At 44.9% G+C, this 16,375-nt stretch overlaps 1 protein-coding gene across 2 annotated transcripts in view; it reads right to left on the bottom strand.

The window, feature by feature from the left end:
• LOC148514862 (BPI fold-containing family C protein-like) overlaps positions 1-16,375 on the bottom strand; it is a 44,858-nt gene that overhangs the window by 15,532 nt on the left and 12,951 nt on the right. For both annotated transcript variants that reach the window (XM_088480777.1, XM_088480776.1), the window contains 4 exons: positions 16,147-16,302; positions 13,129-13,192; positions 11,154-11,214; positions 1,129-1,220 (listed from right to left, as the gene is read on the bottom strand). In XM_088480777.1, the coding sequence (XP_088336903.1) occupies positions 1,129-1,220; positions 11,154-11,214; positions 13,129-13,192; positions 16,147-16,302 (373 nt within the window). The remainder of the gene's footprint in view (positions 1-1,128; positions 1,221-11,153; positions 11,215-13,128; positions 13,193-16,146; positions 16,303-16,375) is intronic.

The following is a 16,375-nucleotide window of genomic DNA, read 5'->3' as shown; positions in this document are numbered from 1 at the left end:
GTCAATAAAAAACAATAAAATGAAAATGTAAAAAAATTATAAATACAAACTTTTTATTATTTAGATTCAAATGAAAATACAAAAAAAGTAGAGAAAGAGGTGTTTTGGGGGTAATTTTAGACCAATTAAAACAAATAAAATAAAAATGTAAAAAAAAGCAATTTTTTGCTGAAATAATTGCTTTAATTGAATTTGGGGTGCAGTAGTTAACAGAAAAGTTGATTTTGGGGTAATAAGTTATGTATTGGTTTGTCCCAAAAAATATATATTTATATGCATCTAGTCATTTTTGGCTTGAGGAGCCTGCACACTGCCTGATGTCACATTGAGATAATACATACCTCAGTTTTTTTAAGTGACTAAGCTATACAATATTGAAAATGCAATCCAAATATATCCCGTAGTTTTTAATTGATGCCGGAACGAACACACAGACAAACAAAAATTCTGGTCCATACACAGGACCTCATTCAGAGTCGATCGTTACAGTCGTATCGTTAGCTGGCTGACCAAGGGGAGGAAGCGGCCGGAAGACAAAAAATACGCCCCCTTCTCGTACGCATTACACGTCATCTATGGGTATATAAGGATTAATCGAGACCATCGGGAACCATCGAAACTGGTCGTAGAGCTTAAGGTTGACCATACCCTCTCTTAAGCACTACGATCAGGTCAGTGTACAAACCACCCATGTCACGTGTGCCATGACACTACTTTGTTAATTATGCACTCCCATAAAATGCTGTTCGCATAATTAGGCACGCCTGCGTTCGGATCTCCACTCCCCCGTTTTCAAGCACCTTCCCCTGTTACCACCCACAAACGCCTCATTCTGTCACTCAAACTACCGACCTGGCTGTGTTCAAGGAGAGAGAAATTTCTGATCGTAGCAGCTAGTTTGCGCACGCGCATTGCAAACTTTACGCATGCGCAGTTCAGCAAACATCGGTGGCGTACGACCGTGCGGCCGCAATGACCAACTCTGAATGAGGTCCTCAGTCCCAAGGACTACATTTCACACAAAAAATTATATGTACAGACACAACCATTACAACTTTATTATAAGTATAGATTACCTCCACCATCATATATTAGAGTCGTATACTGGCAAAAAGGCAAAACTCTTACCTTAAAACCTATGTCAGCATACTGGTCTGAAATCTCTGGATTACCCACAAGAGAGAGATCAATGTCAATGAGATGATTTAGTGACAAATTCACTGCAAAAAAAACCCCACATAAATAAAATGTAATGAAATAATTTAGCTACCATTTCCTTTGATTATTATTTTTTGCATTACTAATTATTATTATTATTATTATTAGTATGAAACATTTAACAAAAAAAGTCAATTTTGTACAGTATTTAAGATAGCAACATAGATTTTCAAAGTAGAAAAGACATTTGTGATGTGTGACATGAAAAGAACTATGTGCTCGGACTTAACAGAATTCTGACTAGTATTGTGGACCCATCGTTTTCTGGGTTGTTATCTATTGTGCAGTGATTTTTTTTCCTTTCTCTTCCTCCCAGTCCCATGTCTCTCCCCCTGTTTCTTCCATCTCCCCTATTCCTCCTGTAACCACGTGTTTTTCCCTCTATTCCTCCCATCTCTCCCTCTACTTCTCCATTTTCCATTCATCTCCCACTGTTCTTAGTCCTGTTTCTCCTATCTCAGTTTGTTCATCACCCTTTCTTTACATCTTCCCCTGTTCTTCAACCTTTCCACAAATCTTCCCCTGTTCTTCCCACTATTTCTCTAGTCTCCCCCTTCTTTTCCCCCTTCTCTGGTCTTCCCTGTTCTTCCCATCTTTCCCTGTTCCTCCTGGGTCAGTAGCCTTTGTGCAGTGATTCTTTTTCTCTCCCTCCCCTTTTATTCTCTCTCCCCATGTTTCTAATTTCCCCTGTTCGTCCTATATCCACCTGTTCTTCCCTCTGTTCCTCTCGTTTCTCCTTGTTCTTTTCCATGTTCCTTCTGTTTCCCACTGCTCTTTCCCATTTCCGTACATCACTCATTGCTCTTCCTCCCATTTCACCCCGTTCCTCCCATCTCCCCCTATTCCTCCCATCTCCCCCTGTTCTTCCACCTTTCATCTTGTCTCCCCCCGTTCTTCCTCCTGTCCTCCTATCTCCAATGTGCTTCTATGTTCCCCCATCTCACCCTTAGGGATGGTTGGGGCCTCTCTCCAGCTCTTAATTATCATTCACTAACAGCACTTTTTTTGTGGAGGGGGGGTGAGTGTACAGTGCCCAACACACCTGCGCTAGGCTGACACCGTACAGGATTCTATACTAGATACTAGTATCAAGCTAAGGGGTGTATTTACAAAGCAGTGTTAGGAGGCAGAGTGAAAAGTGATAAGGTGCTAGCCAGTCACCTCCCAAATGTCATTTTTAAACACAGCCTGTGAGATGGCAGTTAGGAGCTGATTGGCTGGCACCTTATCACTTTTCACTCTGGGCCTGATTCAGACCCGGTCGCAAGCGCTGAGCGCTCGCAACCGGGTCGATGGTGGCCCAGAGCGCATGCGTGAGACCCGGATAGCGACTGGCAATCCGTCGCTCTGGGTCTTGCACCAAAGGGGGCGTGCTGTTGATGTTGAGTGACAGCACGCCCCCTTTGGTGGGCGGGCCAGGGGGGTGGCTGCCCAGACGGAGGCGTTCTCATGAGAACGCCTACCGTCTGGGGGCGGCCCCACTGACATCACAAGTGATGTCAGTGGGAGTGCTTTTGGCTCTGTTTTAGCCGAAAGCTCTCTGGGGCTTGCGGCATCAAGACCCTACCACAAGGGTCTCGTCACAAGCCCGATGGTCGTGATGGTCTTGACCATTGCGACCATCTTGCTTGCCGCTCACTATAGCTGTGGGTGGTCACCCACAGCTATGCGAGCGGTCAGGAGGCCGTTCTAAAGAAAAAAAGACCGGCCCTGATTCAGAGTGAGCGCTCTGTCAGAGCGTCCGGTTCTGAATCAGGGCCTCTGTCTCCTAACACTGCTTAGTAAATAGACCCCTAAATGGCTTAGCCAGATAGGCAGATTAATATTATTTTCCTTTTTTAACCATGAGCACAGATTAAACAATACAGGAATATATAGTAACACTAAAGGCAAGACGGCCCTGTTCATTACTGCTTACAATCTACTGTAGGTGGCTTGTGCAGAGTTAAATGCAAGTTTGCTGTGATTGCATGCACGAGACTACTGCACACATCTACAGTAGGCGACGGCACTGCCCCTATCCATACTCTTGGTTAAATATCAGTCATTATTATTATTGCACACTTGCACCAGCTCTATCCTTGGATCAATATATCAGTCTGAAAATAGATGGATCTCTGCATATAAACAGCACTGCATAGCCCGCAATTCTGCCAACAGGTCCTCGCTAAATTTAGCCTATTGTACATGAAAAACCCCATTAGCAGCCAGATAATTTAGCCGCAAGTGAAGATACAACAGAGTGGCAGCTGAATTTAAAACAGTAATAATAATAAATGCTAAATCAGGAAACATGCCACTCCTTAAACAAGCCAAAAACATATGGGAACTGGCACATAAAATGGTATCAACCCAGACACTCCTCTATGGGATACGCTGGCCTTATCGGAGCTGATCAGCCTGAAGAAGGCAGTGATGGTTTGAACAGAGGCCAGATTATCACTGCTCTAATAATGTTATTATTGAGGTGACGCTGATATACAGTATTTGAGCTGAGTGCTTCCAGCAATTGATCTCAAACCTTCATATTTCTAAATAGTATAGTTAAATAAAACATCTTTATCTTAAGGGTCTATTTAAGCAGTGTTAAGAGAGTGAAAAGTGATAAGGTGCCAGCCAATCAGCTCCTAATTGCCATCTCGCAGGCTGTGTTTGAAAAATGACAGTTGGGAGTTGATTGGCTGGCACCTTATCACTTCCTTATCACTTTTCACTCTGTCTCCTAACAATGCTTAGTAAATAGACCCCTTAGGGTTACTAAGCAGTGTTAGGAGACAGAGGCCCTGATTCAGAGCCGGCGCTCTGACAGAGAGCTCGCTCTGAATCAGGGCCGTCCCTCTGGCTTTTTTGAGCGGCCTCTGCCGCAAGCCCTGGAGTGCTTTCAGCTCTATCAGAGCCGAGAGCACTCCAACTGACATCACTTGTGATGTCAGTGGAGCCGGCCCCAGATGGTAGGCGTTCCCATGGGAACGCCTCCGTCTGGCCAGCCACGCCCCCGGCACGTCCACCAAAGGGGGCGTGCTGTCATTCACCATCAACAGTACGCCCCCTTTGTAGCGAGACCCGGAGCGACAGCTTGGCCGTCGCTATCCGGGTCTCACGCATGCGCACGACAGAGCCAGCTCCCTCGTGCACATGCGCACTGGGCCAACATCAACCCGCTTGTGAGCGCTGAGCGCTCGCAAGCGGGTCTAAATCAGGCCCAGAGTGAAAAATGATAAGAAAGTGATAAGGTGCCAGCCAATAAGCTCCCAACTATCATCTCACAGGCTGTGTTTGAAAAATGACAGTTGGGAGCTGATTGGCTGGCACCTAAGGCGGGTATCCACTACCCGACAGTGAAAAGACTGAATGATAACGATATCGTTCAGTCGTTCACTACACTGCAGGGTGCCCACACTGAATGATATGTTGTTCAGTGCAGGCACAATCAATCATCTGCAAACATGCTGAACCTGACGATATCGTCAGGTTGACAGCATGTTTGCATGATGATAGATGTCTAAAAGATGTCTAAAAGACCAAATTTTCAAACGATTATCGAACAATTTTATCGTATTCGTTCAATCGTTCAACTTAATCGTCTAGTGGATACTGCTTAGTAAATAGACCCCTAAATCTTTTATTGTTTTCATTTTCAAAAAGTTTTGCGACATTAATATATTTTACTTAAACTGATAAAGCTTCATGCTGGTACAAGAGGGACAAGCCTGCAGTTTGGAGTGTCCAAATTGGACATATATAGCCATATGACTATTTAGTCTAAGCAGTTTGATCACACACTGGAAGGGTCTGTAATTGAGATTAGCAGATGTATGCACATACAGGGCAGATTTCCAGCCAAGACTGAAAGCAATGTGATTTATAGAACTGCAATCAGTCGTCAGCATCACGTTTGATATATACAGTAGGCATAAACATTGGGCTGAATTCAATTCAGTGTGATTATGAATAACCGCGGGAGGGAGCATCTGAAGCTATTCAATTCAACTCGCTGTTTCAGCGGTTAAAGGATTTCTTCTCGTACCTCCCTGGGGATTCGAGGACAAATCAGACAAAAGTGCCTGGCGCGCAGCTGTTTGACGGCTTAGTGCGGCGCTAACAGCCGTGCGCCTGGTACTTTAGTCAGAGAGTTGAATTCGGCCCTATAAGAGAAATGGAATAATATTGCCAGTGATTAGATTGAGGGGCCTATTAATTAAACGTAAAAATTCAATGGAGATAATTAGCTTTAGAACTCTCATGGAGTTCTAGCTAATTATTAGGGGTGAGCGGGTTCGGATTTCTGAAATCCGAACCCCCCCGAGCCCCCCCGATCCGAGGCAGATCCGAGTCAGGCTCGACTTTTCCCGCCTGACTCGGATCTGAAATCGAGGCAAAACGTCATCATCCCGCCTTCCGAGTCTCGCGGGTTTTGGATCCTATATAAGGTACCCGCGTCGGCGCCATTTTCTCACTCGGCTGTGGACAGTGAAGAGGGAGGGTGGGAGTTAGGGCTGGCTGGGCTGCGTAGTGTAGTGTAGTGTAGTGCAGAGTAGTGTTGTGCTGTGCTGTGCTGCGCTGTGCTGCTGTTGTCCACTACTTCAAAGTCCATAGGGGCTGGCTGTGTGTGCTGTGCTGCTGTTGTTAATAGGGGCTGTGTCCACTACTTCAAAGTCCATAGGGGCTGGCTGGACTGTGTTGTGCAGTCAGTTTTCCATAGAGGCTGTGTCCACTCCAAAGTCCTGTGCAGTGTCCCAGTCCTAAAGGGGTGCTGTAGTGTTGTTCAGGGGGTGCTCTGTCCATCAGGGGTGCTCCCCCCAAGTGCTAAAAAAATAATATTTTTTGTGTGTTTGTGAATTGTGTGCGCAGTAGCCGCACGTGCATCAACAAAGTAGTGCCAAGCGTGCGCCTGGGTCATAAGTAAAGGGCCGGCTGGCTTGACCGTTAAAGGGTGCTGTAACCCCCAAAGTACACTCCAGTCCAAACCAAAAAAAAAATTATTTTCTGTGTTTGTGAATTGTGTGCGCAGTAGCCGCACGTGCATCAACAAAGTAGTGCCAAGCGTGTGCCTGTGTCATAAGTAAAGGGCCGGCTGGCTTGACTGTTAAAGGGTGCTGTAACCCCCAAAGTACACTCCAGTCCAAACCAAAAAAAAAATTATTTTCTGTGTTTGTGAATTGTGTGCGCAGTAGCCGTACGTGCATCAACAAAGTAGTGCCAAGCGTGCGCCTGTGTCATAAGTAAAGGGCCGGCTGGCTTGACCGTTAAAGGGTGCTGTAACCCCCAAAGTACACTCCCGTCCAAACCAAAAAAAAAATTATTTTCTGTGTTTGTGAATTGTGTGCGCAGTAGCCACGCGTGCATCAACAAAGTAGTGCGAAGCGTGCGCCTGTGTCATAAGTAAAGGGCCGGCTGGCTTGACCGTTAAAGGGTGCTGTAACCCCCAAAGTACACTCCAGTCCAAACCAAAAAATAAAATATTTTCTGTGTTTGTGACTTGTGTGCACTGTGGCTGCACGTGCATCAACAAAGGAGCAGCGCCAAGCGTGCGCCTGTGTCCCATAAGTAAAGAGCCGGCTGGCTCATTTCTTAAAGGGTGGTGTAACCCACAAAGTGCACTACTCTCCAGCAAAAATAAAAAAATATTTTCTGTGTTTGTGTGCGCTTTAGCCGCACGTATATATCAATATAACATAAATGGAGGACCAAACTTTCTCCGATAAAAATAAAATAGGGAAAGATCAAGAACCACTTCCTCCTAGTGCTGTTGCTGCTGCTGGGAGTTGTTCATCATCCCAGAGAGGAAGTAGGAACATCACTACTTTTACTAAACAATTGACCCTCCAACAGTCCCTAGCGATGAGGATGAAGTACGACAGCAGTCATCCTAAAGCAAAACGTATAACTGAGGCCTTGACTGCTATGTTGGTGTTAGACGTGCATCCGGTATCCGCCATTAGTGCAGTGGGATTTAGACAATTGATGGAGGTAGTGTGTCCCTGGTTCCAAATCCCGTCTAGATTCCACCTGCATCCTCAAAGCAGCAGCGACAAGCGTGCATCAGTCTGTTAAAGGTTGGTGACACCCTCAAAGTGTGCTACACAAACAATAAAAATATTCTTCTTTTTTTTCTGTATTTGTGAATTGTGTGGGCTGTAGCCGCACTTGCATCCTCAAAGCAGCAGCGACAAGCGTGCGTCTGTCTGTTAAAGGGTGGTGACACCCTCAAAGTGTGCTACACAAACAATAAAAATATTCTTCTTCTTTTTTCTGTCTTTGTGAATTGTGTGGGCTGTAGTCGCACTTGCATCCTCAAAGCAGCAGCGACAAGCGTGTGTCTGTCTGTTAAAGGGTGGTGTAACCCTCAAAGTGCGCTCCACAAACAATAAAAATATTCTTCTTTTTTTTCTGTCTTTGTGAATTGTGTGGGCTGTAGCCGCACTTGCATCCTCAAAGCAGCAGCGACAAGCGTGCGTCTGTCTGTTAAAGGATTACATCGGTGACAGCATCCAAGTAGGCATGTCAGACAGTCCGTACCTGTACTGGCAGGAAAAAGAAGCAATTTGGAGGTCCCTGTACAAACTGGCTCTATTTTACCTGAGTTGCCCCCCCTCCAGTGTGTACTCCGAAAGAGTGTTTAGTGCAGCCAGGAACCTTGTCAGCGAAAGGCGTAGGAGGTTGCTTCCACAAAATGTGGAGAAGATGATATTCATAAAATGAATTATCAACTCTTCCAGGGAGACCAGCCTCCAGAACGTACAGAGGGACCTGTGGTTGTGGATTCCAGCGGGGATGAATTAATACTCTGTGAGGATGAGGATGTACACAACACTGAAGAGGGTGAGGAATCGGTGGATGAGGAGGATGAGGACGACATCTTGCCTCCGTAGAGCCAGTTTGTGCAGGGACAGATTAATTGCCAGCTTGATTTGTGGGGGCCCAAACGAACCAATCATTTCAGCCACAGTCGTGTGGCAGACCCTGGCGCTGAAATGTTTGGTTTGTTAAAGTGTGCATGTCCTGTTTATACAACATAAGGGTGGGTGGGAGGGCCCAAGGACAATTCCATCTTGCACCTCTTTTTTTTCTTTGCATTATGTATAGTTTGGGGCCTAGTTTTTCAAACTGCCATCCTGTCTGCCACTGCAGTGTCACTCCTAGATGGACCACGTGTTTGTGCCGCCCACTCGTATCTCTTAGCATAGTCATCCAGCTACCTCGGTGCAACCTTTTGGACATAAAAACACTATTGTGAGGTGTTCAGAATAGACTGGAAATGAGTGGAAATTAAGGTTATTGAGGTTAATAATAGCATAGGAGCAGAAAAACCCACAAATTCTGTGATTTTAGCTGTTTTTATGCTTTTTTTCGAAAAAATACTGATCCAAAACACAAAACCCAGAACCCAAAACACGGAAGGGTGGTTTTGGCAAAACCAATCCAGATCCAAAACACGAAGAAAGATCCAGATCCAAAGCCAAAACACAAAACACGAAAAGTGGCCGGTGCACACCCCTACTAATTATAGGTGGAATTCATCATTCCACCTCTCCATAAGTATCTATTCCGAAAAGCTGTCATTTTTGCGATGACAGCTTTTCGGGAAATAGATACTTTTCCCTGCCTACACTACCTTATCGCATCTGGAAACAGTGCTGCGCATGCGCTGTTACATCTGTAAAACCAGCGCATGCGCAGCACTGTCTACAGATGCGTTAAGTTTCGTATGGGGAGTGTGGAAATTAACGCAGGGGGACTTAGCAAGGAGATATCTGTGATATCTCCTGTGTTAAGTCTGTTCATGAATACCAAAATAACGTTATTTAAGGAAAATGTCCTTAAAAACGTTATTTTAGTGTTGATGAATAGGCCCCTAAGTAAGTAGCTATTACTACAATAAATGCATCTTTTTTTGATCGGTTGAAATGATGCTCTATTGTAAGTCTATGGATTTCCAGCGAGTCTGACCAATGTTTTAAAGGGACAATCGTTTAAAAGTCAAAACCAGGTTGGTTTTGAAATAGATAATTAACCAGGTGCAATATAAAGAAGGAATAATAATAAATAATAATAATAATACAATTAGTAATAAAAATCCTGAATTAAAAGCTGCTCCTAGTAAGGACACATCTGATTCCAAAATGGATAAACTAAGACAGCCATTAAGCCAAGGCTGACAAACAATATAGCGAAGGGAGCTCTGTTAAATCTAGGTAAATAGCAGTTGTATCTCATACAAAATATAAAATATAGATTCAGTCTAGGGGCAGCTGTGGTTAAATGCACGAAGTGTTAAATCACAAAGTGTGCTAACATAACAGTTAATCAAACAGTTATCCTGCATGGGTATGGACTTGGACTAATCATCTGTTTATATCATTTCATCACTCAGGTATGTGATTTGGGATGTAGTCAGCAACCCGGCGTGCGGGATGCCGACGGTCTTAATACAGGTGCTGAAATCCCAACAGGTCGGGATCCCGGCATCAGTATCCCGACCGTTGGTATCCCGAAGGTAAGTATCAAGGTGTTAGGGGGAGGGTAGCGTTAGCTAGTGGGGTCAGGTACTAGGGGGAGGGTTAGGGTTAGGCACCAAGGAGGGAGGGTTAGGATTAGGGTGCGGGGAGAGGGAGATTAGGTTTAGGCACCGGGGAGGGGGTGTTAGGTTTAGGGCACAGGGAGGGGGAGGTTAGGGTTAGGCACCGGGGAGGGTGGGTTAGGGTTAGGGTTAGAAAAGTACTTACCATAGCGTCCTATGGGTGTCGGTATTCAGGCTGTCGGGATGCCGCTGTCAGTATTACAACCAGCGGCATCCCGACAGCTGGGATATCATACCCAACCCTGTGATTTCATCCCTCATCCTGCTTTCTGCATCTACACTCTGCATAGAACTTCATGCAATCATGTGCAGTTTTAAATGTCTGTGTTTTCATCTCTCATCCTACTTACTGCATCTACACCATACTTACCGACTTTTAGCTCCCTCCTTGAGGGAGGGAGCTGTCAGACTTCCACTGCGGGGGGTGTGTCATGGCAAAAGGGGGCGTGGCATGGGGCGTGACAGTGTGATTGCGTCATCATGGCCCTGCCCTCTCCTCACAATGCCGATATTAACGTCTCTAATGAAGCATACACACGGTCAGATTTGTCAGACTTGTCAGATTTGTCAGTTGAACGATTGAACGATTTCAACGATTTTACCAAAGTTTTGAACGATTTGAACGATTGAACGATTTTTGACTGCATTAAAATGAATGGAATCGTCCAAGTCTGACTGCAAACACATCAGATGTCAGATATTGTTATCTGACAAACGGGAACGCGCATTGTTGATCGTCCATCATTCAGGCATGTCAGATATGTCAGATTTTCCTTCAGATATGAACGACTGAATGATTTTTAAATCGTTATCGTTCATATCTGAAGGAAAAATCTGACCATGTGCATGCACCATAAGTCATGCGTTCCGATTGTCTCCATGCAGAGTCGCAGTGATTATTTCAAGCACATGCTGGGAAAATTGTATTGAAAATTTAGTGGACATTCGTGGGCGGTGTCTACAAATGCACCCATAAATGTTCCTTATAATGGGCGTGGTATGGGAGTGCCAGTAAAATTGGCTGCGTACACAGACGCACAGCCACACACATAGGAGGACATACACAGAAGGAAAAACTACACCTGCCATAGTGCATGTTTCGATGGTGCGACTAATGGCAGTGTCTAAGGACGCACCAATCAGTATTACAACAACGCGTACAGAAGCTCAAAGTGGGCATCTCAGTCCTTGCACATTTTGGCTGCATGATTTTTCCCAAGGGAAGGAGCATGCAGCTGCATTTTTCATAAAGATACAAATGGGCAGCCACCAATAGACACTGCTACAGGTGCTTCAGCACACATCCCTGAATCAGGCCCTTACAGTAGGTGTAAATCATGTTGAAATTACTCACAATTTAAATGGCTCAAGGTCTGATCCCATTGTTTCACCTTATTTCTCAGTGTTTCACATAGCTGTAATACAGACAAGATCTCTACTTATAGCAAAGTGCCTTAGGCCATATACTTGTCAATACAAATTACAAACAAATCTTTACTAAATATCCCGAACATCTATATAGGTAAATATGCGTAACACACACACAGTTTTGAAAATGTTAGAATACATATTATTGTTTAAATTAACTATTAAGTTAATCAAACAACCATTAGGTCTACCTGAGATACTACTAAGGGTACATACTTTATGCCATATATCGAACACATTGGTATGGATAAGCAGCCAGTAGCTACAGTATATAGTCAGTGTTGGATGATGTCTGTTAGCCCAGGGAATAATTCAGCTTCAGGGTTTTCTGGATAAATATTTAAACCGTCATTAGCGATAACCATCAACCATAGATGGCTTCATACCAACGATGCTAAGCGCCAATGTGGTTAACCCTCTGATGGCCATCCATAACTGTCATTTAAGGCACTATGTCTAAAATATACTAAATGTCTTTCCTCATTCTTACTTGAAGTGTTGGATTATATTTTGGGATGAAGAAGACCTCTGCGGAAATTGGTTTTAAAGTACAGAAGTCCTTTCACGAAAAAAAGTCTTGCTTGGACAAATAAAATATAGCTTTGTACATGCAAGTTATAATTGGTTATTTGTGAAAAATATAATGGCAAGTGCAATATTCTATATTTGTCCAAATTATACCTTTATTAAAGATTTTGGGACTGCTTCCATTACGAAACAATAAAATTGTCACCGGTGTCAAACCTAATACAATTTAGGACCACCACACACTTCACGAGTCACTAGATCTCCCACTGCCTAACTTATGCTGGGCATACACTATACAATTATCTGTCCAATGTGGCTGGTTGGAATGAAAACCTGGTAATGTATGGGAGCAAATGATAATCGACCATTTGATCACAAACACTGGAAAACAGACAAAAGTGGTAGTTAAGACAAATTGGTTAAAACACACAAATTTAACCAATTTGAACAATTGTTTTTTGTCCGTTTTCCAGTGTTTAAGACCATATGATTGACTGTCATTTGCTCCCATACATTACCAGGTTTTCATTCCAACCAGCCAGATTGGACAGATATCTGACAGAAAATTGTATAGTGTATGCCCAGCATTAAATATGCTCCATATTTTGAAAGACAGACAGACAGATAAACAGACACGGATAGACAGACAGACAGACTGATAAACAGACACAGATAGATAGACAGACAGATAAACAGACACGGATATGCTGGGCATACACTATACAATTATCTGTCAGATATCTGTCCAATCTGGCTGGTTGGAATGAAAACCTGGTAATGTATGGAGCAAATGACAGTCGATCATATGGTCTTAAACACTGGAAAACAGACAAAAACAGTTGTTCGAATTGGTTAAATTTGTGTGTTTTAATTAACCAATTTGTCTGAACGACTATTTTTGTGTTTTCCAGTATTTGAGAGCAAATAGTTGATTGTCATTTGCTCTCATACATTACCGGATTTTCATTCCAACCAGCCAGATTGGTCAGATGTATAGTGTATGCCCAGCAATAGATAGATAGACAGACACAGATAGACAGACAGATAAACAGACACGGATAAATACTGTAGATAGACAGACAGATAAACAGACACAGATAGCTAAACAGACAGACAGTCAAATAAATAGAGCTAACTGAAAACAAGAAGAGATTGCTTTACCTTGTATCCAAAGATACATATAATATTTAATAAAAAAAGTTTTCTTAATATTCCAAAATACTCATACTGCTTCTCCTTTACAGAAAAATCAGACATTATCCTAAGTATCTCATTCTACATTTCCATTGGAGACAAAGGGAGACTAAATATAATTAGAAGATGATAGCACTTTTGGACTCTATGAATACTACATCATTATTTCCAGGTCTTACCTGTTGGTTAATATTTGTTCGAACCAAATTCTGGATAGGTTCATTGATATTATCATAGATATAACTTAAGAAAAGAGAAAGTAAATATTAGCTCCTGAAAAAGCTGATAGAGTACTAGCAAAATATTCAACAGTATTGTTTATCACTTTAACATTATTTAGATCAGTGATTTAGAGGTACTTTTATTAGGTTCTATTTTGTTTTATATACAGTTGTTTTACAACAATAAGCACTTTTGTTACTATGTAACATTGCCTTCCTGCTCCTCTTTATCCATCTAGTGCTAAGTAACCATCAACGAGAGCTATCATGTCCCAGTACTAGTGGGTGTGCCAAATATCTGAGGGTGTGGAAATACTATGCCGGAGATACTGTGGTACTCTTTACATGGTGCTCCGCCTCCTGAAAGCGAGTTACCCATGCTGTCTAGGAGTGTGGCCGGACACTGGGCCTGATTCAGAGCCGCTCGTAAGCGGCTGCTCGATCGCTCCGAGCGATGTTCGCACATCTGCGCATGCGTATGGGTTGTAATGCGCATGCGCCAACCAGTCAGTGCGGTCGGAAATCGTGTGCTCGCAAAATAGCGAATGCCTGCTAATTTGAGTGACAGGATGAGGCGTTTGTGGGTGGTAACAGGGGAAAGTGCTTGAAAACGGGGAGTGGAGATCCGAACGCAGGCGTGCCAAACGGTCAAAACAGGCGTTTTAAGGGTGTACATAATTAACAAAGCAGCGTCATCGACCACGTCACTTGGTTGTCTTTTAGCCTGAACTGCTCGCATGATTGCGGTAGGAAAATGCTACCACAAGCACTGCGAGCAGTTCAGACGCCTTTCGATGTACTCGATTAATCTAATAAATAGTGGAGATGACGTATGATGCGAGCGGCCAAGGGGCGTCTTTACAAACTAGCGAGCGCATGTTTCGGACGCTCGCTCAGACATAGAGGCGTCAACAGACCGCAAAGAGCGAGCGCTCAATTTAAATAGCCAGCCCCTTTTTCATAACAATACCCCGATCAGCCCACCAAGTGCAGTATGGTACAGGATACATATACCAAAGTAAGATTCACTGACTTCTATTCCAGTTACCCTGGTACAATAACTATAGATGAACTTAGCCATCCCACAGTTGAATATGGGTACAAGTCTAAACAGATATCAGTATATTTGGTACAGAGGGCCCGCTCTGAATCAGGGCGTTTTTACTTTTTTAATAGTGCGCCCTTTTGACCGCTCGCATAGCTGTGGGTTACCACCCACAGCTTATGCGAGCGTCCATGATGATGGTCGCGATGGTCAAGACCATCGGGCTTGCGACGAGACCCTTGCGGTAGGGTCTCGTTGGCCGCAAGCCCTGGAGTGCATTTGGATCTATCAGACCCAAAAGCACTCCCACTGACATCACTAGTGATGTCAGTGGGGCCGGACCCAGACGGTAGGCATTCCCATGGGAACGCCTCCGTCTTGGCAGCCACGCCCCCGGCACGCCCACCAAAGGGGGCGTGCTGTCACTCACCATAGACAGCACGCCCCCCTTTGGTGCGAGACCCGGAGCGATGGCTTGACCGTCGCTATCCAGGTCTCGCGCATACGCACGATGGAGCAGCCTCCATCGTGCACATGCGCACTTGCCCAACATCGACACGCTTGTGGGCACTCAGCGTCTGAATCAGGCCCAGAGTGCCTTGATCCAAAGTACTGTAGCAAACGCACAGCTTCTAACTGTAATTTTATAGACTATGGCCCTCATTCAGAGCCGTACGCTCTGAGCAGAGCGCACGCTCTGAATGAGGGCCGCCCTCCATAAAAATGGAGCGTCCTCCTGGACGCTCGTATAGCTGTGGGTCACCACCCACAGCCTATACGAGCGTGCAGTTTGATGGCCGCGATGGTCGTGACCATCGCGACCATCGAAACTGCGAGCCGGAGCCTGCGGTTGAGGTTTTCAACCGCAAGCCCCGGAGTGATTTTGGCTCTAACAGAGCAAAAATCACTCCCACTGACATCACTAGTGATGTCAGTGGGCCGGCTTCTGACGGGAGGCGTTCCCGTGGGAACGCCCCCATCAGGGAGGCACGCCCCCGGCACGCCCACCAAAGGGGGCGTGCTGTCAATCAACATCGACAGCACGCCCCCTTTGATCAGACACAACAAGCGAAGGACTTTCCTTCGCTCGTCGCGTCTGGCGCATGCGCACGACGGAGCTCCCTCCGTCGTGCGCATGCTCAGTGCAGACCATCGACCCACTTGCGAGCGGACAGCCGCTTGCGAGTGGGTCTGAATCAGGGCCTATGTTAGAGAAATGATAGACAAACTCTGATTGGCTGTTATAGGCAACTTCGCTTTCTCTGTCTCTTTAGAAGGTTTGGCACCCCCTTCCAGGGCCGTAACTAGGGGTGTGCGAGTGGTGCGGCCGCACAGAGTGCAGCACTCTGTGGGCGGCACCGCCGCTCACCCACAACTCTAGCATCTGGCTAGCAGGGTGCCTGTAACGGCACACTGCGGCCAGAATCTCTGCAACAGTGCCACCTGAAGCGTCTTTAGGACTCTCCAAATGGTCGCAACGCTGCCCTTACAGCAGCCCAGATGCTCCAGGCATTGTTGCAATCACCCGCTCCCGGCGCCGGGTGCAGACCATGCCCCGCCACGTGACAGGAGGGGGCATGGCCTGCACTGGGTGCCGGGAGCGGTAGCTATGGCACTGCCCCCCCTAGACCATAAAGAGGACAGTTTTACTACCTTTGCACTGTGCTGTCAAAATAGCAAATAAAATTATACATGCAAAGTATTAAATGCAAACTGTGTCTGTCTGTATGTATACAGCTCAATGAATTAAGTGCTCATCCTTGACCTGAGACACTCATTGGATAGTGATATAGCACAGAGCATCTCTTCTTTTTATCTAGTCACAAATAGCTTGGAGTAACAGGCTGATGTACTATTCTGGCCAGAGAAACTATGTTACTGTAATGGTCAACTAATGATCACCTAATACAGCCATATTACTTCACATTTACCTAAGTTCGCTCAAAAGCTTGACATCAATCCCTTGAACACCAGACTGGCAGTCAAGCACGGAAATAGATGGCATGCCTGGATCACCTTGATGAACCCCCAGGACCATGGAGACAGATATCCCACTTAAAGTCAACACACTTGATCCACTGTCCTCTCTGAAATTAAAATACAAATCTATGATCTTATTTTGCCTTCAGTCAATGAATAATATTACTGCAAACATCAGAA

The sequence above is a fragment of the Taudactylus pleione genome, unplaced genomic scaffold, assembly GCF_031769625.1.
Source record: "Taudactylus pleione unplaced genomic scaffold, aTauple2 ptg000256l, whole genome shotgun sequence".
In the NCBI taxonomy this organism is placed as follows: domain Eukaryota; kingdom Metazoa; phylum Chordata; class Amphibia; order Anura; family Myobatrachidae; genus Taudactylus; species Taudactylus pleione.
The sequence above is the reverse complement of the archived record's forward strand: the minus strand, read 5'-3'. Positions and strand labels throughout refer to the sequence as shown.